General features: G+C 41.9%; 1 protein-coding gene across 1 annotated transcript in view; it reads left to right on the top strand.

Moving 5' to 3' along the window:
• Positions 1-15,263: 15,263 nt before the first annotated feature.
• The window catches only part of odad2 (outer dynein arm docking complex subunit 2), a 43,585-nt gene continuing 37,854 nt past the window's right edge, over positions 15,264-20,994 (top strand). The window contains exons 1-6 of the mRNA XM_008281251.1: positions 15,264-15,487; positions 15,859-16,016; positions 16,434-16,629; positions 16,825-16,931; positions 17,509-17,645; positions 19,240-19,356. Of these exons, the coding sequence (XP_008279473.1) occupies positions 15,264-15,487; positions 15,859-16,016; positions 16,434-16,629; positions 16,825-16,931; positions 17,509-17,645; positions 19,240-19,356 (939 nt within the window). The remainder of the gene's footprint in view (positions 15,488-15,858; positions 16,017-16,433; positions 16,630-16,824; positions 16,932-17,508; positions 17,646-19,239; positions 19,357-20,994) is intronic.

Here is a 20,994-nt window from a genome sequence, read left to right as displayed (position 1 = left end):
TACTGAAGCAGTTTTAATTACGCAGATTCTGAACTGTCATCTTTAAAGCTAGAGAGCTGTGGAGGTCAGGACCTTCCTTGTGTGTGTGCAACAAATTACTCTCAACGCTGCCATGATTTCCCCTCGTTAGGGTGAGTGAGGAAGACAAAAAGTATCACCTGCTTTCCAAATGTGTCTGTTGTCATTACAATGAAGCATTCTTTTAATAGTCCGTATTATCCTGATGGGCTTCCAGCGGTGCCGTCATTTGAACAAGTTCGTGCAGCTTTGTAAAACCCAATACATGCAAATGTAAGTACCAAAACAGTGTTACTCCATCTTCCAACCATACACCATCCAAATGGAATGTAGCGGAGCGTCCAGCTGAGGTACGAGAGCCCGGCAGCAGTAGCCATGCTGACCCTGTGTAATGACGGTAAGTGGATTACAAGGAGGCCCTGGTCACTGGTCATTAATACTGAGTCCGCTAGAGTTACCTCCATGTGGCAGCAGCTCCACCACAGGGACGGAGCCCAGGACCTCCGAGACACCTGAGAAGCTCATAGCGCTGTGTCGGGCCTCAGATGAGCTGACGGCGCTCTGAAACTGCAAAGGACTTCAGGAAGACCAAGAGAGATCAGAGAGGACAGGTTTTGGAGGAAGGGTTGATTAGTTCTTACCTGTGAGGCCAAAATCATACCACTGCTGGCTTCGTAGCTCTCATTAGGTCAGATCTGAGTTACAGTGATCAAAAGCTGACCCAAGCAGGAAGTGGTGCAATACAGCAGTAATGACAATAACTGGGACATTTAAGGAATAACATACTGAAGTCATGTTAATAATACACATATGATAATGTTGTTAATAATCCAATGATTACCTGGTTAACTGTCCCACATAGGAACAACATACAGTACAGACATGGTTATAGACTCCCTACACGCATTTCCAAAAAAAGAGACTATAAACTAAGTAAACGAGGATTTGACCGCTAGCATTTTTTTTTTTCAAAGTTGCTGTTACAGGATCTGTTTTGTGCTAAGTTTGACTTTCATGAACTTGTAGCCCATCGGCAAATCTTCATGACAGTGCTGACCTCCAAGAGGACACGGCCAAAATGGAAGAAGCTAATGTAGCTAAGCCTTATTCACGGAAAGAAAACTGAGTCTCATAACAGGAATGGTAAACAGTTGACTATCAGAGGTCAAAGAAGCTGATTATATAAAGGTATATATTCAACTGTGTGAAGCTAATAAGTTGCTGTCTGCTAACCTCTTGACCGTCAGCTTCTAGCACCACCTATTTTGCAAAGACGTGCAAGTTAAATTTGCTGTGCCACTTGCTGGTGTGTGCTGTAGCAAAAATCTCAAGGACAGATAACCTAAAGAGAAATGTCTACAGCGACAAGCAACAACTTTACAATCACTGACAGGTAAAGTGAATGACATTGATCATCTTGTTGCAATGCAAAGTTCTGCTGGGAAACCTTGGATCCTGGCATTCATGTGGATGTTGACAGGTACCAACACTTAAACATCATTTTAGACCAAGCACCTCACCCCATGACAACGACAACAGTGGCCTCTCGCAGCAGGACAATGAAAAAACTCTTCAGAAACAGAATGCAAAACACAACAAAGAGACATTAACCATGTCTTCAAACTCCACAGATCCCAATCCGATGAATAAGGATCCAGGAGATGCACCAGAACAAGCCTAAAACATGTAAGTCCCACCCCACAACCCACAGTATCCATTGCCAATGTCACGGTGTCACCCACCATAAGACACCGTCAGAGGTTCATGCCTCAACAAGCAGAGCTGTTGTGATGGTGCTGCAGACACAGTTTTAGGCAGGTGGTTTTAATGTTGTGGCTGATAGGTATATGTGGCCTGCGTGTGCAGAGGTTCTGTTGCATTGAATGACGTCTACATGAGATCAAAATCACGTCTGCTTAATTCCATGTTCATACTGCTCATTAGCGATACAAATGTATGTTTTGGGTTGTTTTGTAATTAGTTCTATATCTTTTATTTGGTCTTTTGTGCAGGTGTACAGCCTTTATGGCTTTTGAACAACAGCCTTGATTGCCAAACATAACATGAAACACATATGTGGGCTGACATGTTTGATTACATATGTGAGCTAATAGGAAGAAAATGTTGGATTCCCAATAGAAGTGTGTAGACAAGGCTACATATAACCAGATTATGAATCTGTGCATTTAAGAAAACAGAGGTACATTTAACGAGCCGTGCTCATGGATGTAACAAGCGCAGCCATGAAGCCCTAGAGGTTCCTAGAATGTATATCTTTTCACTAGTGCGGATTCTTGCTGCACGCAAAGACCTTGTAGCAGACATGCAGACTTCACGCTGTTATTGCCGTGTTCTGGGAAACATGGTGACACGTTAGGAGCTCTTGGCGTTCCTGTATCAACACGGTGCGGGGCTGATATGGGGTCATGACAATCACTGATGTATCTTTTAGCTCGTTCCCAGAGCCTAAAAGCCAAGCCCTGGCCCCTGAACCGACACACTCCACACACCGTGTTTTGACACGTTGTCATCGTTCTTTTGGATGGTTAGCCGTGAGGAAGAGCATAGGGTGGCTGAACACACACTAACCGTGTGCTTGTGTGTGTTTCTAATCAAGAACTTGTCCTGCCTTGATGGTCTGCCTGCCCACCAGGGAGGCATGATAGGAACTCACGTGATAAAAAACAAACAAAATCAGGGCTGGAAGAATTAAAAGGGGACCAAATGGAAGTAGGATGAGAGGCTTTCTTCTTTGTAAAGGAAGAATAACAAGAAGCGGTGTGAGTTTGTAATGGGTCACGGCCCTTTACGAGGTGATGTAATTTCCAATAAAGAACCATAGGTCCAGTGAGGATGCCGGTATATTATGTGTTGAGCAGACAGGAGGGAGACTGGACTACCAGGTCCCGTCCAGACCTGGTGGACAGAGGACAGATCTGTTAAGAGGTTTGTTCCACACAACATGTTAAAGTGTCAAAGCATTCATGACTCACATGAAAGAAACCATGTGGCAGGGCCTTTAGACAAACAAACCATAAAGCCCTTCACCTTTGCCAACTAATAACAGTTAGTTTTACAATCTAGCGTGATGACTTTCGGAACTCTGAGGTGTCTCTGAGAAAATGCAGTTCAAAAAATAAAAAGGCAGATGAAAGAGGCATCTGACATTCAAAGGCGTCAATAAAAGAAAGAGATGCTTTGGGCCTTGTTAGGCGACGGCAGCAGAGCAGAAGGGAGTTCTTCCCTGCAGTCCGTTGGAGCCTGTGTGTCATGTGTTAGCAGGTGTTGATGGTGGGGAGTGGTGCTGCAGAGGCTTGGGGAGCGGTTGAGGTTTTGGCTGCAGACAACAGGTCCTAATGAGTGATGCTCCACAGGGGCTGGTTTACAGCCAGACAGAGGTTGAGAGAATGGAGCGCCCCTTTAACTGAAGCCATCTGAACGGAGGAAGTGCCCACGGTCCAAAGTCTAGCTGCCTGGCTCTCTGACCACTCTGCAGACGGATCTCCGATCCCGCCGAACCCAAGCCCGCCTCCAGTCTGTGCAGCGGGGCTCACACGCAGGCCGCAGACAGACTGATTAGTCCTTAGAGCTTAGTGATTAAACTACATTGTTAGGATTGGAACAGCACAGGCTTTGACTGCCTTTTCTTGGCTTGTTGAAAACTTGTAGAGAAACATATTGTATTTCCAAAATTCTTACACTTCAAAGTGACCAGTGGAATACTCCCTAAGTACAGCTGTCCTCTTCTTTGAGCAGTGGAAAGGCTACTGTTTGGGCGCAATAGGCAGGTAATAGTGATTACCTGATGACTGTAGACATGCTTGTTACCATTGTATACCTTCCTGCTTGAATGATTCCTTCGGACTGTTGCTTAACTCCTGAGAGGAAATGTGTCAGCCAAAATGTGGAGTTATACAAGGTTTTTAATGGTCCTAAAAATAAGGCGTCCCTGAATGAACAATGCTCAAATAGCTTGTAAAGTGTGTGACTTTTCCTTACATTTTTATGACTATAACCACGACTTTATCTACTAATAATACTGGCATTATCTTGAGTAAAAAATACACGAATTAATGAACCAAATACTGTAATCTTGAAATCTGCAACGCCTTGGCAAGAGCTCAGACGAAACAAATGTCTCACGTAGCAGCTTTGCTTCAGTCTAAATTTGATTAATTGCGCTCCAGCACCAAGACTATTTCAGAGTTGCGTGTGTTGTACCATTTCTCAGTAAATTTAGTTTCCTTGTAAAACACTCCTTCCTGTGCAGTAACACAGTCCACCTTACGGAAATGAAACAAACATGATATTTAAGATATATGGTCACCCCCAAAGTTATCTCTCCATAAATGCCTCATGGGTCATTGGAAGACTGTTGATGTCAATCAGTCATGTATGAAGAAACCGTAAGCCGCTCTGCCGCCAGCTGATGCTGATCTCACTGCATACCTGCTGTGGCTGCATGTTAGCGCACAGTGTGGGGTTGACTGAGGCACTTAAGGAAAAGGCCGACTGAGGGTCAAGCACGTCAGTTAAGCCTTAGGTTGTGCCTCCCAAACTTAATTCTCAACTTAATGCTACAAGTTAAGCTTAATTTATTCATTTTTTTCTTAACAAGGAATACATGCTTTAAGCCTACAGGCCATCACAAAAAACTAACAATATAAAAGACAAAGATTGATACCACTTTGATGTCTGTAAGTGAAATCTGGGGCCAGGAGGTGCTTTAATAGGTGATTAGCTTAGCATTAATTCTGGAAGCGGGGGTAACAGCTTAACACGTGTCTAAAGCTTGCCAATTCACATCTTTGATCTTGTTTGTTTAATTAGCAGAGGAACAGAAATGTAGAAAACAACACATCATAGTCGTGGTTTGACATGCAGTGGCGAGCAGTCACCAGGTGGAGTCAGGCCATTCAAGTTCCACTCCCTAACCGTCCACCAGTATCTTGCTTTCATATCTTTATTTGTGTACAGGTGAAGTTACTTTTACTTGACATTTTTTTTAGGCTAAGCTAAGCTATTCCCCAGACTCGAACTTCACATTTATTGTACAGCCATAAAAGCAATCGTGGAAAATGATTCTCTGATGTGATGAGATGAAAAACTGAACAGTTTCGACAGAACTCCAAGCACTGGGCAACTTTTCACAGTGGGAGATGGCGTCAAGGTTTAAAAGACTAATCGACTTATTCAATCTTTCTCTTTCCACTGTGGTTGTGACATCAACTCAACACCAAAACAATGACAAAAAGTACTTCCTAGATGTAACTCTGAGCACAAAGGAGCAGGACCAGTTGGTTGTTTGTGTTCGACTATATGGTGATTTTAAGGTGGTGATGTTAGACCGGAGAAGACACATTCCACACAACACTTGAAGGGGACATTGTGAGGGTAGTAAAACAGCGCTTGTTGTCCTCTCCGAGTTAACCAATCAGTCTCAAGACCTGCACAGCAATTTGTCAGGATGCAAAAGTATTCAGGCCTCCCCAAAACGGCCTGTAAATTCCTGCAGTGGGACAACAGGAACAGCTCATCACCTGTTAACACTGTCTGCATGGTGGTGGCATCATCATGTTATGGGCGTACATCTCAGCAGCACAGACAGCCATTGAAGAAAACCTGCGCCAGAGTTAAGTCAACTAAGACTGGGGCAAGGGTTCACCTTTTAGCATGACAGTAAACCAAACTGTGCTAAGACACCTCTGGAGTGTCTACAGCACAGGTCTCCGACCGTCTTTGAGTAGCCCAGGGGAAGCCCACACTTAAAACCCTAAAAAATCTCTGTGGAGAGACCTGAAGATGGTATTTCACAGATGCTTCCCATCCAAACTGAGGAAGCTTGGCAGGATCCGCCAGAAAAAAAAGTCCAAATCCAGGTGTACAAAGCGTGTAGAGACTTACCCAAGAAGCTGTAATAGCTGCCAAGGGAGCTCTTACAAAGTATTAAATTAGGGTCTGAATACCTTTTTAAAAATGTGTCAATTTGATCCTTTTAATACTAAATTTACAGCTAAATAAAGTGTGCAAAAGGTGGGTTTGGGTTTATGGGTTTGAATGCTTTCTGAAGCAACTTTAAGTTTATGTTTTCAGGCATCCAAAAGTACGTTCCACTTTGATTAGACTGGATGAAAGTAAAATTGGTTTGTATTAATGAGTCAAACTTTAAAGTTCTGTGCTCGTTTTAGTTGGATTGCTAAAGGATAACAAAAGGATAACTATGACTTTAAGGAGAATGACAGAGGTCTACTGTTCTTAGCTCAGAATAAATGATGTGATGAACAACAGAGTGGTCTCCAGGCAAAGGCCTCTCTAAACTCTATTTGTGTGTTGACAGGGAAGTCTCGTTTTCTCTTCATACCTTTCAAGAGGATGTCTCATTATTTCCAAGGAGCAATATTCCTCTCCCTTTCTCTTTCTGATTGGTGTGGTGGTGCCAACGCTGGAGCTGCACCAACACAAAGGTCTCAAGCAGCACCTCCTCCAATGACAGGAGTCCTGTGGACCAGCTCTCATTCATCTCTCACTACACTTAACAAGTCGTCCTCTTTGTCTGTTGTCGTGCTCTCTCTCTCTTCCCTTCCCCACCTTTTCCATTTCCATCTACCACTCAACATCTATCTTCATCCCAGTCCGCTCTTTTCGTCCACGTGTTCTTCGTCTTTCCAAGAACAGGCCTACCACTCACTCACTCACTCAATCCTCCCTCCTTGCTTTTTTATTACCTCTTGCCTTGCCTGCTCTCTCCTCAGCAGCTACCTCAGCGTTCCCTTCATCCTGACACAGTGGAGAGAAAGAACAAAGGGCCCCTGGTGTCTTCCTGGAGAGGTTATAAAGCAAAAGTCAAACTGTATTAGAGCACTCTGAGCTTTAGCGAGTGAGGCAGTGCCAGACGTGGACGGCCTCTCAGACCGCACTCTCAAAATAATAATTACACTGTAAGAGATGAAGCGAGGGAGACAGAGGAGCGAGGAGGTGAAGGGAGGAGGAAAGGGAACAGGGAAAAGAGGGAAGATCTGTGTTTTTATTTAAGCGAGCTGCATGTCTTGAAAGAGTAGAAGCAGCTGCTATCTGCAGGCGAGGAGAAGGGGGAGCGGAGGCAACACGATCAGTCTAGCAGAACAGATTTTGCCAGCTCAAGGGTATTTGGAGGCTTTTATCTGGTAAACAGGTCAAGGTAGGGCCAACATATCCTCAGATGAACCAGACAACAGACACCCTTCGTATTTTTTTTTAAAAGCAATTTTAGGGGTGTTTTTGCTTTAGCTGACAGTAGGAAGGTGACAAGTAGGAGAGAAGCGCAAAAGGTCACCAGCCACATTTGAAATGGGAATATTTTGGTTCAGATCCAAGATTCAGTGTAATTATCCTGCAACACAGGATTGTATAACAAAATTGCGGATGTAGCCCCTTTACGCTACGTTGGCCTCCGTGGAGACTCCTCATCTTACTGTTATCACTGATGTTTGATAGATGTGTACTGATGATGATGCTGGATGGGTTTAATCAGCCTCCCTCCCTGTCTTGGCCCGTGCACATCCCACACTAGTTTGTGATGTTTCCAATTAGGATGCTTTCTATTGCTCCTTCGTAAAAGTTAACAAGAACTTGGCATGGGACCTTTCTGAAGTTTCTTTTTTCCTTATTACCCTGCATGGTCAGTGACCACCGGGACCCAGGCTGCATTACAAACATGCAAAAGCAGGCGGCTGACGTGGCGTCTCAGCTCTGACTGAGTCCCAAACTGAACTTCACTCCTTGTCCACTGATTTGGTCACTGCTAATGTCTGCAATATATTATAAATATTGGTGCAATATCAAGTAATGTGGCTGCTAACCCTGTGGCCCTGTGTTACAGAGAGGCCATATATTAAAAATGCTAATTTATTTAGTTTATATTGTGCTTTCAATAATGAGTTTTTATTGCATTTACTCTTAAATGTCAATCTAATGCTTTTTTGGTTTAATGTATAGCACATGCCCTGGAAAGCCTTTCCTACCTTTAGTCAGGCCCCTTTTTTATGTTGTCTAAATGTTATATACATGCTGACACACATATCATAAGTGAAATAAGCAGTCAACGCCAAGGCTGAGTATTTCTGACATCACACTGCAGTGGACCAATAACAGTTCCAAAATCACAGATTTAGACTCCCACAAAAACATGAACCCAATTCTGTGGCTTTTTGTATCATTCTTCTTTAAATTGAGGTTCAAACCTATATGGCTCAATTACTCAGTAGTTTTACAGAGTTTGAGCAGAGTGGTAGGTGTGCTGGTGTGCTCGAACCGCAGCAAGTAGTGGAGGTCTGAGTGGAGACTACATACATCCGCATGTTCTAAAGGAACTAACAGTGTAGAGTCACATCGAAGCCATTTTAAGGCATTACAATGATTATTTTAATGGAAAAAGCCTCTAAATGTGTAACTTTGAGACACAGAGATACGTTTTTAGGGTGAATTACCGGAGATGAACTTTATTAACATCAATATTTTAACACATATGCATATAAAATATCTATATTTAACTCCCTGCTCCACCTTTGAATGAGCAGATGCCACAGTTGAAGGAAAGACGCTGCCCACCGAAGACATCAGATCATACAGTTGATCATTAATTGATTGGTTGTAGGAAAACCTTCAAGGAACATGAGACAAATAGGAGACAAATATAGGGCTGGCAATGTTTGCCCAGGTGCTGGGAGACAGTCAAACAGTTACCTAAGAACTCTGCTGCAGGGTGTTTGCTTGAAGACATGGAGCTTTAACCAGCTACTTGGCATGAAATAGTTCATATTTGGCCAGTTGGTGGAAAATCTCACTCGAAATCTCTGCCACAAAAAAAAACTTGCCATTGGCCAACAGGGAGGTCAAATGCACTGCCATGGATATGTTAGCACATTACAAACCAACTGAGTGCACCCGCCTGCTAGACTTTATGCAAAACATGTGGTATCTACTGCACAATATAGGCCAGGTATGTAAGAAAATGAGCAGTAAATACAGTTTTCATCCAGAACAGGCATGACATTTCTTAACTGGAAAAGCAAACAGAACATGTCCCCGTTGAACACAAACCCTTGTGTTAAACATCCTCATGACATCCATGTTGTTAACCTGGCCTCGTATGTGTCGCTCTATTTTTACATTAAATGACAACCTGCAGATTGAAAGAAAGCACAGTACGCACATCAGCCAGACAGAGGGGCTGAGAATATTCAGGTTTATGGTGATATGATTTTTTCGCAAAGATATGTTTTGTGGCTACATGTGCTCGTTCAGCGTCTCTGGAAATACATAAAAGCTCTTGTAAAGTGCCTCAATGATTTTGCGAGAGGAGCCAAGTGTCGCCTTGCAGAATTGCCACCAAAATAAACAATATGTGTTTTAGGTCATGTAGATGCAGACTTTGTCATTGGTTTTCCCCAGAAGCCCTATGGCCATAAATCTTGCATTACTTCTATATTTGACAAGCATGCGTCCACTCCAAAGAAAGCACTGGCACTAAGCAATCGCAACTTGAAATATACTGTACACAGTATTTGGAAACCACAATTGCAGGTCTATGCCCATATGAAGCTCAAGCAATGATATTGTTGCAAAAAAATATTCTCAGCGGTATCAAGTTTTGTTTGCTGAGACTCATTTAGAACAGATTTTGATTAATTTTCATGTTGGGCTCATTATGCCTCCAGTTTTTGGTGACATGCTTCGGTTATTTCTGCGTGTGAGACTTCCCTAATTGTGTATCATCACAACACAACGGCTAATGTGGACATGAGCCTCGTGTGTCTGAGGGATAATTATGTCCAGTTTTCTTTGGCAGTGCTGTCTTTGCTTCTATTATTGTTCTTTACAGTGTTAGGACGACCTAATGCATTTTTCCATTGGCCCCTTGTGCTGCTGCCTATTTAAACAGTCAATAAGTCAGGCAATTACTTATAACCACCAAATGAACTCGCCGTCTGCTGTCAGATTAACACAAGATAACCTTATTAGCAGTGACCCAAAGCAAGGCTACTCCACAGAGTACCACATGTGTGCCATAAACTGCTCCTTGGAAGGAAGTTATACGACTGGTTTTCGAGCTTCTTGTCAATCATAAGTCACCCGTGCTGAATCCCATTTAAAAGCACTTGCCCCTTGTTCTCCTTGCCTAAAAACACAGAGGACTATGGGAAAGGACAGGCAGGATTCTGGAGCTTTTTACAACTAGGGGATGTGGTCACCGCCTCTTGTTAGAGTCCCTTTAACTGGTCTCTATTTTAGAAACTCACATGGATTAGTGAGACATATCTCGCAGGTGCTCATTACAATGACCAGTGTCACCCTTTTCCTTTCCTGCTTTAACCGCGCAGCCATGAGCGGCGCTGAACTGAATTTGACACGAAGCCTGTAAAAACATCTGAGCTCTTTGGAGAATGTGAATCTATGACTGGAAAAAAAAAAAAAGGAAGAAGAAGGAAAAAAAAAAAAAAAAAGTACAGGAGACACGCTCTCCAGCTCTGTCCAAAGCAGGAACAGGAGCAGTAGTCTGCCCACCTCCTCGTCATCACTCTTGTTACTCACGCGCATCTTTTGTGTATGTTTAATTTGAGTGTTAATGGAGGGTTGGACACACTGTGAACGGATGCAATCATGATGTCCATGTGCTAAGAGGCCTGGCTGCAGCGCCTCTGTGCGTGTGTCATCGGCGGGTTTCCATGCAGTTCAATCAGCGACTGAGCCCGAGCAGCAGAGAAATAGCATGGAGAGCAGTTGTGTTTATTATGCTGTATTAAGTTTTAGTCGAGGAACATCTAAGAGCGAAGAGCAGGTGCTTTTGAGCACAGTGCATGTTTGTTTTACTTTGTAAAAGACCCAGGCTGGGGAGATTGTTTCATTTAATCCCCTTTAACAAACAGTCATTAGGCTGCCTAATGAGACCCCGGGTTAGATGTATTAAGACCCTCGTTTATCCTGCTTTTTCTTTTCTGTTTTCTTTTAGTCTTCCATCCGTCTTCACTTCTTTTTTTTCCCTCCTTACTGCTTCACAGACAGGCAAAGTCAGACACACGCAGATGCACACGCTTTACGTCAGTGTCTGAGTTCACTGGCTGCTGTGTCTGGTCTGAGCTGCGCTGCCTTCAGCCAACCCCAGCACCCCGCTCTCAGTGCTTCTTAATTTAGACAGTTTCCCCCTTGCTCCAAATAAAATACCTGGAGGGAGAAGCAAACTCATAAATCCACTCCTTTAACAACAACAACATCCACAATGATCTCTCTTGATATTAGAGATGAGCTACTACGTCTCCTCCCCCTGTGGGATCGCTGCTGATTGATTTACATGCAGGCTCGGTCTAACTCGCCCCAACGGTTCAAGAGACAAAGTGGTTCCACCTGCCGTGCTGCTGTACATGCTAGGCTGAGGAGGACATCAGCGGTTTTACAGGCCGTCAGATACCCCTCCTCAAGCCTCGGGACATCATGTACGGACAGCTACCAGACAGTAAACGCATGAATTTGTTCTTTAAGGGAGATGAGGTTTATTTGGTTTGAATGATTTGAACGAAAACATGTCTGTGTCCCATTTATGAAGCCAGCGTCTGGGAGCGTGCTTGAACTATATACAAGCTGCCCACCACACTGGAGCCTGAAGATATCCTTCTGTTTCTGTCCCACATCACAGTGTGGTTTCACTGTGTACAAGACAGAGTCCAGAGAAGGATTTTCGAGAGCGCTGCCTCTGTCAAACGTGCAAATCATGCTCATTATACGCCACCATGTACAGCAGCGGCTCTCATCCACTTGAAATTGATAGTTGTGAACAGCCTGGGTTACTTTAACATGTGAAGCAGAGAGGAGGGAAGCTGTCAGTTTCCATATACAAAAGCAGCGTTTTATTAAACTTTGCGCCCCGCTTCGAGAACGAGGCTCCATACACCTGCGTTGATTGGCATGTTATTAACTTTGGGTGAACCGAGTGAACTTATTTGCTGTGTCTAAATAGAGAGTATCCACCCAAATAGAATGTTTTCACTACCCAGTGTTTGTCTGCAGGACAGTGCCAAACCAGTAGTGAGAGAGGAAATAGGCTCTCAAATATGCGGTCATGTGGACACTCTAAAAGGAAAGCATACAGGGAATTTTATTATTGTGACAACATTTGACTTGACATTTTAGAGTCTCTGACCATGCAAGTCACAACACTGCACCCAAAGTTAGACACAGGTAGACTGCAGTTGCTTTTACTGCACATGCATTTCTGTTTTTTTAATCTTTAAATTTGTCTCTATTTTCCTGCTTCTTATTTTTAATTTTATTCTGATTTGTCCTCAAATATGTGTTAATTTACTGACGGTTTCAAAAAGGAACAGTGTATGAGTGACTGAGCTGCTGTGTTGCATTGACCTGTACATGTTAGGCCATACACACTTGGATAGATGTAGATTTCATTTGAGCATTAAAGTGAGACATTATTCTGGGGCCTGGACTGGAAATTTTAAGCGTCAAACACTTAATTTCCTTTATTTGGGGGAATTTTTATGCACCACTTTGTGCCTGTTCAGCATCAACTCATACTGGAAATGTCATAATTCAGATAAGATAAGACAAGATAAGGTAAGATCAGATTTACCTTGGATTTTAGTATGTCTGTCTGTCTGTCTGTCTGTCTACAGTCGTCCTCAAGTAATAATAAATAAAAATGTAATGAACATCATGACATTGCTTTTGAATTGTGGTTCAACAGAAATATTTAAAAAACAAAACAAAAACTCAAGCAAACAAGCATGATGGGACCCGTAAACTAATATTTTGTTGAACAACCTTTTGAGCCAATTACTGCAATCAAGTGTTTTCTGTAACTCTCATTTAGACTTCTGCACCTGTTGACAGGTATTTTGGACCACTGCTCATCAGCAAAGTACTCTAATTTGTCCGGGACAATTTTTATTTATTTATTTTTTTCCTTTTCAACCACAATTCAAAAGCAACGTCTTATTTCACTAAAATATAATTTAGTAAATTTTTATTTATTATTACTTTTTCAGTTTCTAGTTATTTGACTAACTATTGTGAATTTTGCCTTTTCTTTAATGGAAGGGAATGAATACATTTGAGGACGCCAGTATCTGTCACACAGCTCGTTTCCTGTAGTGTTTGTCCGTATCATAGCAACAAGAGGGGGAGGGTGCAGTCTCGCGGGACTTGGTCTCCATGGTTTCCACGGTCCACAGTTGATCGCAAACTGCGGTAAAAGTTTTGTAAAGCAAGCTGCAATAAACGGTAAGTCTGTGCGGAGGAAACAGATAATAGAAGAAATGTACTTTCCTTATGTTATATTATTGAGGGGCAGCTGAACGTGGTTGTAGCTAGACTAACGTTAGCCAAACACCGGGCTGTATCGTCAGCTAGCATAGTTGTGCCGCAGTGTGCCGTCGTTCTTCACTGGAGACGTCTGGCGTCAGCCTCATTAGCATATAGAGGTAATAAGGTGAAGAACAAACGTTTCAATAAGAAACAGCTGAGCGTGGGTGTAGTTAGAACAAAGTTAGGCAAAGACTAAGTCAGGATTAATTTAATTAATTTAGTTCATTTAATTAATAGAACTTGCAAAAAATGCTTAAGTTTTTGGGACTATTTTATGCAAGTGTCAGTTGGAAGCCGTTGGAAGCAAGCCGGCAGAGCGGCGTGATATGATAGTGATTTAACTCGCCGTACTACGTGTGCATATACACGAAAATGATGCACTTCGATAAACGATTAAAATCTGTCATTTCCCCCCCCCCCCGTTTCATTAATTCTGCTGTTATTCACAAGGGACTTCAGTGCCAAGACAGGTCAAGTCACCGTTATTCATATATATATATATATATTTTTTTTCAGATTTAAACCACCGTTGCCAAAGTGCTTTCCAGTAGCCCTGACTGACCTTAGGAATTAAAGGTTAAGTATTAAGGCTAAAACTTTACAGTGTTAAAAAATATGAAGAGTAACATGACTTGTATTTTTTTTAATGAACCTACAAAAATGAAAAAAAATGCAAGGTTTTGTTCATTGAATAATTCTGAGAGAGAACACAGAACTAAAGCTTGACTTAAAATATATATTTATCGCAAATAAAATCGCAATTGTATATTCTCCTAGGTCTTTGAGCTTTGATATAAACAGTAAGCACTTAATAAATAAGCTGTGTGCAGTAAAAACATGCAGAAATTTGTGTGGGGAAAAATAACATGACAATAATACAAAGCTAGTATTGTTAGTCTGTGTGGTTCACCTCTCGCTCCTTGACAGGCAGCCAACAAGAACAAACAGCTTCATGCAAAGTATTTCATTATTTTATTATATGTGTTTTACTGCCTGTGTGTTGGACAAGCGTGTGTCTATCTCCCAGAATGCTTAGCAGTTGTGTAGCTGTGCTCTCTTACTTACTCTAGAGTTTAACGACAGAGCCACAGCAATGTCCAGAACTATCTATAACCCATGTCAACAGCTAATTCTTGTGTTGTTTTTGATTAAGCTGCTAAACCTATGGCTAGATAATTGACTAACACATCAGAGTTTACCCTAAAGCTCACCTGTCTGTTTCTGTGCTGCTCACAACATGTTTCTGAGCTAAGCCTCAGCTGCTGAGAATGTTCTGCAATCAATCCGAACATTAATCTCCTTTGTAATTAGAAGGAGAAATATTTAGTATTTAATGCCACCCCTACCCCTTTACCACAAGTAGATCAAGAGTTATTATTGAGTACAGGGAATTAAGACTCGTTATTTATAAGGGGATTTAGCCACGGCTTTTTCAGTTTGTCCAATGAAAATTATGAAAATCCTCTCAGCAGCAGCAGCCTGGGTAACACTGAGATCTATACAGATGCAGTTTAAACATTTGAAGACCTCTGCAGCTTTTACAAATTTGGCAGCAGCCATTTAAATAGGACTGTTACACAGATTATGAGCTGATCTTGGTGATGTAAGCACACATGTTGATCCTAATTGATTTTATATTGATTTAAAATAATGGAGCTGAACTAGCACTGATTGCCATTATCAAACAATCTGCAAATTACTTGAATAATCTATTAATTGTTGGAAGTGTAAAATGTTGATGAATGAAAGATATGTAAAGGCAGTTTCTTCGACCAACAGTCCCAAACCCAAATATACTTAGATCCTTACAGTTGAGAAGCTGCAGCTCGGTGATGTTCACACACGCTGTTAAAGTGGTCGCTAATATTATGTTTCGCAATATTCCAGGTGGTACCATGGGGTTATCACTGACCAAGGCAGCCCAGTGGACCACGGCCAGCTCCGGTACTGGCAAACTGGAGTTCACACCAATGAATGAGTCCTTGTTGAAAGAAATCCTGCGCTTTGTGGAGCGGTTCAGTTCCCAACACCCACAGGAGGCAGAGCATGTGTTTGAGGAGCCACTCCAGTGGAGGACCACTTTAGTGGCATCTGATTTCAAAACAGACTATGACATCAGGTTGGTCTAATCATGAAGCAGGCAGCTGGCTGGCCAGTGCTTTCACTATTACGTGCCTGTGCAGGATATGCTGTCACCATAGTGTCCAAATGTATTTTACCTCGGCTATAGTCAAAGCAGTAGGCTATAATTAATGTGTTTTTCAGCTTCAGTAGGACTGAGAACATTCCATTTGATTTCATCAGAATTTCTGGTCTGCTTTCAGTGTGTAGTTTACTTTGTATCTCTAAGCTGGGACCTGGAGAAGTAAAAAAAACAAAAATAGTTGCATCTCCCTAATGTTTTCTGGTATTTGCAGTTTAATATAAAACAAATGATAGCAGTGATAAAACAGTGGGATTAAAGTTTCTTGTGTTTTATTTCCAACTCAGTGACTCAGCTGTACAGTCCCACGAAAAAGATAGTGAAGGGCTTCCATTGTTGCAGCTCTCTCCTCCTGCTGTTTATGTACGCAGCTTCAGCCAGCTCTCTAAACTAGTTCATCTGGCAGATGGTAAGAAGCTGGAGGAGGTTCGAGCATGTCTAGAAGGTAAGCTTGATGAGATTTGAATCCCATTTGCATCCTGAGTAATCCAACCACCCGCATACCTCCATAACCCACAGACTTAATTTGTTTGTCCTCCTTGTTACTCTCTACGACCATCTAATTATGCTGCCACTGGCAATTCTTTACAGATATGTATTTACTTTAGGGGCAATGCCAAGGAGAGATAAGCTCATATGTATTTGTTTGTCACATGAACACATGAGGAATATAGTGATACTCATTTCCCATTGCCAGTGGATTTATTTTTAAAGAGATGCAATGTAAGCTAAGTTTATGTAAAGAAACGCATGTGGGGAAAAAACACAGTACATTTAAGGTCAGCTCTATTGATAGTTCAAAAAAACCCAACTCACAGCCTTTGAGTTCTATTCACTAAAGCCAACCTCTTCTGCTGTTCAGAAAACAGAGACCCTGTGGTTAAGATTCTTGGTAGGAGCTTCGCCACTACCTTGGAGAGAGAAGACGCCCAAACTGATGCCCTAAGTGTGGTGGACAAAGTGAAAGACCCAGCCAAGGAGGTCAAAGGCAAGCTGTTTCTCTTTCTCCAAAAAATGGACAAACAGATCCTCAGCAAGCTTCTTGAAGAAATCTCAGAGTGGGTGCTTCTTCTTTATCTCCTCTTCATATTCAATCAGATTACCATATATCCTCCTCGGCTTCTTCTTTCAGGCAGATCCCACCCGATTTGCATGTGGTTATATCTGATTGGAATAAGCAGCATGTTTAGAAAAGTAACCATGAATGAATCTGTTGTTTTGTTTTGTTTTGCTTTCCTACGTTTTCACTGTAGAAAAGTCAGTCTTGACCCCGCTGCAGCGAAGAATGAAGTGGAGTTGCTGAAGCAGCTCTGCAGTGACGGGGAAAAGAGGGTGTTGAAGTCGCTTCGATACACATCAGGTTTGAATTATCTCCACATTTCACTGGGTTGCAAGGAAAGCAATTGCTATTAACACTAATGCTGGATATTACAAAGCATAAAAAGTCTGTGCTCTGCCGCCACAAAAGACATGGAAGTCATTATATCTGTCAGATTCCAGTTTACCAAGTCATTAGTCAGCACATGCTTTTTGCTTCATTGCAGTGTATTCATCATGCCTTAACAAAGCGTTCAGCAGCATGCACACACAGAGTGATGAATGCAGTCTGTGTCCCCTTTTTCTGCGGTTGAATTGACACCTTCTATAAAAATACTCTGCAAACCAGCTTCAAAATATGTGGCTCAGTTTTTTAGTGGATGATTTATATTGCGAGACAAACTATGGCTCAAGCCTGTGCTCAGACCTGTTCTCCTTGGAATTCTATGTTGTCCTCTTTAGCAGACCAGATACGTTGGGATTTCTCAGTTTCCCTGTGTTTCCTTCCTCCTGTGAGGACAAACCTCTTGTGACTTGATGTCATGCCGAGGTTCATATAGAAAAGTTTGCACTAAGGCGTCTATGAGTTTGAAGTTGCTTTTCTTGTTCATGTTTTTTAGAATTTGAATTTTCAAATGGCTGCCGCACCCCTCTGTGGAGACAGGTACATGGTGAGATTTGTTACCTTGTGATTGAGCCTTGTGACGCTGAGACCCTATACATCACCTACAGCACTGCTGGAGTTTTTCTTAATGAGGTAAGGCTAGGAAGAAGGGTTTGTGCTACTCAGAATGGGCCTTCAGGGGGTGATTACATCAGGACACAAGCACAATCAATCCACAGACTGAAGGGCTGCAACTAATCATTATTTTTCAAGCCTGAGATGACATTCTCAAATATCTTGTTTTGTCCACAATCCAACCAAAAGGATCATCAATTAACTGTCACAGAAAGAAAATATTCAAATTTAGGAAGAACTGGACTTAGAGAATTTGGACTTTTTGTCTTGAAAAAGTCACAATCAGTTATTGACAATTCATTGATTAGTCATTACAGCTCAAGCATACTGAACTTTTTTGACAGACATCTATGCATCTCCCCCTCTTTTCTGACCACTGAGTAATAGAAATGTCTGCTGTGCTGAGTTAATGAAACCCCAGTCAACAATACAAGTTTAAAAATTCAGTTTTTAGATCTTGACTCTTATCATTTAGAAATTTGTTGATTTTCTTTTGACACTGACTAAAGTTTCTTTGGGGCCGTCAGAAATTCCTCTATGGAGGAAAAACCCCAGTAAGATGAAACGCTGTGGGCTATATTACTTGCAGCAGTCAATTAAATACTGTTTCCCTTATCCTTGCAAGAAATGTACATCCATTTTTTAGTAAATACGTTCTGATAGATGACTGACAATGATTCTGAAGGAGTTCACTTAAAAATAAAACACCTTGAACAGGCAAAGATGTGTCACATTTTGCAAAAAAAAAAGAAAGACGATATCCAGTTGAGATACATAACCAGACTTTAAAATGATCAAAGTAAAGTAAGAACAATACATGTAGAAGCTCTGACTACAGTGCTACTTTTTAAAATTGATGCCATGAATAATCCCTTCTGTCAAGTTAAAGTCTCTCTGTACATTGGCTGTACAGTTAGAATGGTCTGTGAGACAGCCACATGCAATAGTAACAAGCATGGGAGGCAGTGCTCTATGGCATCCAACACCTTCAGACACCAGGCAAGTGCTTTCTTTAAGGGCTGATTGCCTTAATCCAGTGGCGTTAAAGCTGTTTAGAATACAGTGAATATCGCTAAACAACAAAATGCTGTTAAAAGTCACTGTAGCATGTGCCTATTTAAGTCAAACCCAAACACATCAATTATAGAACTCAAATCTGTATGGTCAAAAACAAATCACATATCTGGGACCCCCCCCAAACGTCCCAAAGTCTGCTATTATGTACACAGCTTCTGGATACTTGTCAGACGTCAGGAATCTCTCTGAACCTGTTTGCAATCATTTCCAAGAAAGAATTGTGCACGCTGCAGCACCTTTCAATTACTTCGCTGACAAGCCCTAGGTTTCCTGTCTCTGTTTCTTCACCTGGAAATGGTTCCAGCAAGGTGAAAAAAGTCCAACCTAAAACTGAGCAGGGGACATCGATGCAAATGAAACCTCAAAGCGCAGTAGTGTCTTAAACTTAATTTAGCGGTTTACATGGTTTTACACTCTAAGGCTGCCTGGAGATACTCTGAGCTTTCTAACCTCAGCTATTCCAGCTGACATGTGGGCCACATTATAATTGTGGTTTTTAGAATTAATGAAGCTGTTTTTCACTTTGTTTTCACAGGGCATAAAACAGGAGGGGGAGGAGAGTGGCTACGAGCGAACAAGTGATGTGTACGCGGACCTGGTAACACTTCTGAAGAGCAGATCTCCGCATTTTGCTAAAAACATAAACAAACAGGTACAGTGGAATACAGGCACATGCAATTAACATCAACACATTAAGACCTCCTTTTTAGCCCTTGAATTTTAACTCTCAAAGCAAAGATGTGTGGGTGTTGAAATGCCTCTTTGTCCCATGAACAAGGTCCTTCTCTCAAACCTTTGATTTGATCCCTGATGCCTGCGTGACTCATATTCGTAAACAGAGTTGGGATTGTGTAATCAGTGTCTGTGCTGTTCCATGCTAGTGAGCTAGTGTCTGGTTGTCACTGTGTTGAAAAATTTCTGAATCGACCTCTGCCGTGTTCCAACATCGAAACAGCAAAGCCACATCCCACCCCCCTACCCCCCACCCCCACGCACCCAGACACCCATGCTCATTTCCAGACACTGAACTACGCGTGATTTATTCAGTAGTGCTATTTCCTGCTTTAGTAATTTGACGACATAACAAATCGCCTCAATAATGGATTCCATGTGCTCTCAAGAATCTGTTATCATTTAAAAATATGATCTTTTTTTTTCTCACACATGCTGATGTTTGTTGAAAAATGTGGCATCATCACAATCGCATCAGATTCTTTGAAGAGCACTTACGGCTCACTGCCTGCTTCACATGAATATCAGTTGTGTTTCCTTAAAGTCATGTTATTTTTAAACTCTTTTTATTTATTCTGACCTTTTTGTAGCCAAATACAACAGTAGTATTTATCTACTGTGCAAGTCCTCTCAAAGCAAGAATCAAAAAAATGAAATTTACAAATACCAAGAATGACTTAATGACTTCAGCATATTTTCCCTATAGATTTTTGACCTTGTGGACTGCAAGGTGGCTCAGTGGTTAGTGCTGTCGCCTTGCAGCTAGAAGGTCACCAGTTTGCGTCCCTGTGAGGACATCCGGGATCTTTCTACGTGGAGTTTGCAGGTTCTCCCCGTGCAACGTGGGTTCTCTCTGGGTTCTCTGGCTTCCTGCCACAGTCCAGAAACATGTTGAGGTCAATTGGTGATTGGTGATTGTGTTTGGTTGTCTGTCTCTAAGTGGAGCCTTGCGATAGACTGGCGACCTGTCCAGGGTGTCCCCTGCCTTTGCCCTAAGTCATCTGGCATAGGCTCCAGCCCCCCGCAACCCTAGTGAGGATTAAGCGGTGTATAGATAGTGGATGGAGGGATTTTTGACTTTGGCACGGCCAGATGATAGCGCACTCTTCTGCATGTAAAGTGCATTTGAGACAAAAGTTAAAGTTTAAAGTCAAAGGAATTTTTTGACACGACACATGAAGAGATTTTCAATGCTGGGATTTATTTAGACAACTTCTGCTCTACGTTCCACACTGTAAGTAACTTTAACAACTTGTAATGCTGATAATAGTAACAATGTTTTTCTTATAAAAACGAATATCTTTTTTTATTATTGATGCCGGCAGTGACACTATGGATGACAGTGTCTGTTGGACCATCACTTGTGTTGAAACTGAAACTGTTGGGTAGATTTCCAGAAATCCACAGAGAATGCATTCACGTTACTTTGGTGGTCTCCTGACCAATCCCTTAGCGTTATGATTTGTGACTTCTTCCTGAGCACCACCATTTTTCACTAATCCTCTGTTATATCTTAACATCTACTCGATGGATTGGCACCTAATTTAGAAATTTTGTT

Source organism: Stegastes partitus, unplaced genomic scaffold (assembly GCF_000690725.1).
Source record: "Stegastes partitus isolate 25-593 unplaced genomic scaffold, Stegastes_partitus-1.0.2 Scaffold227, whole genome shotgun sequence".
NCBI classification, from domain to species: domain Eukaryota; kingdom Metazoa; phylum Chordata; class Actinopteri; family Pomacentridae; genus Stegastes; species Stegastes partitus.
This window is presented reverse-complemented; position numbering and strand designations above follow the sequence as displayed.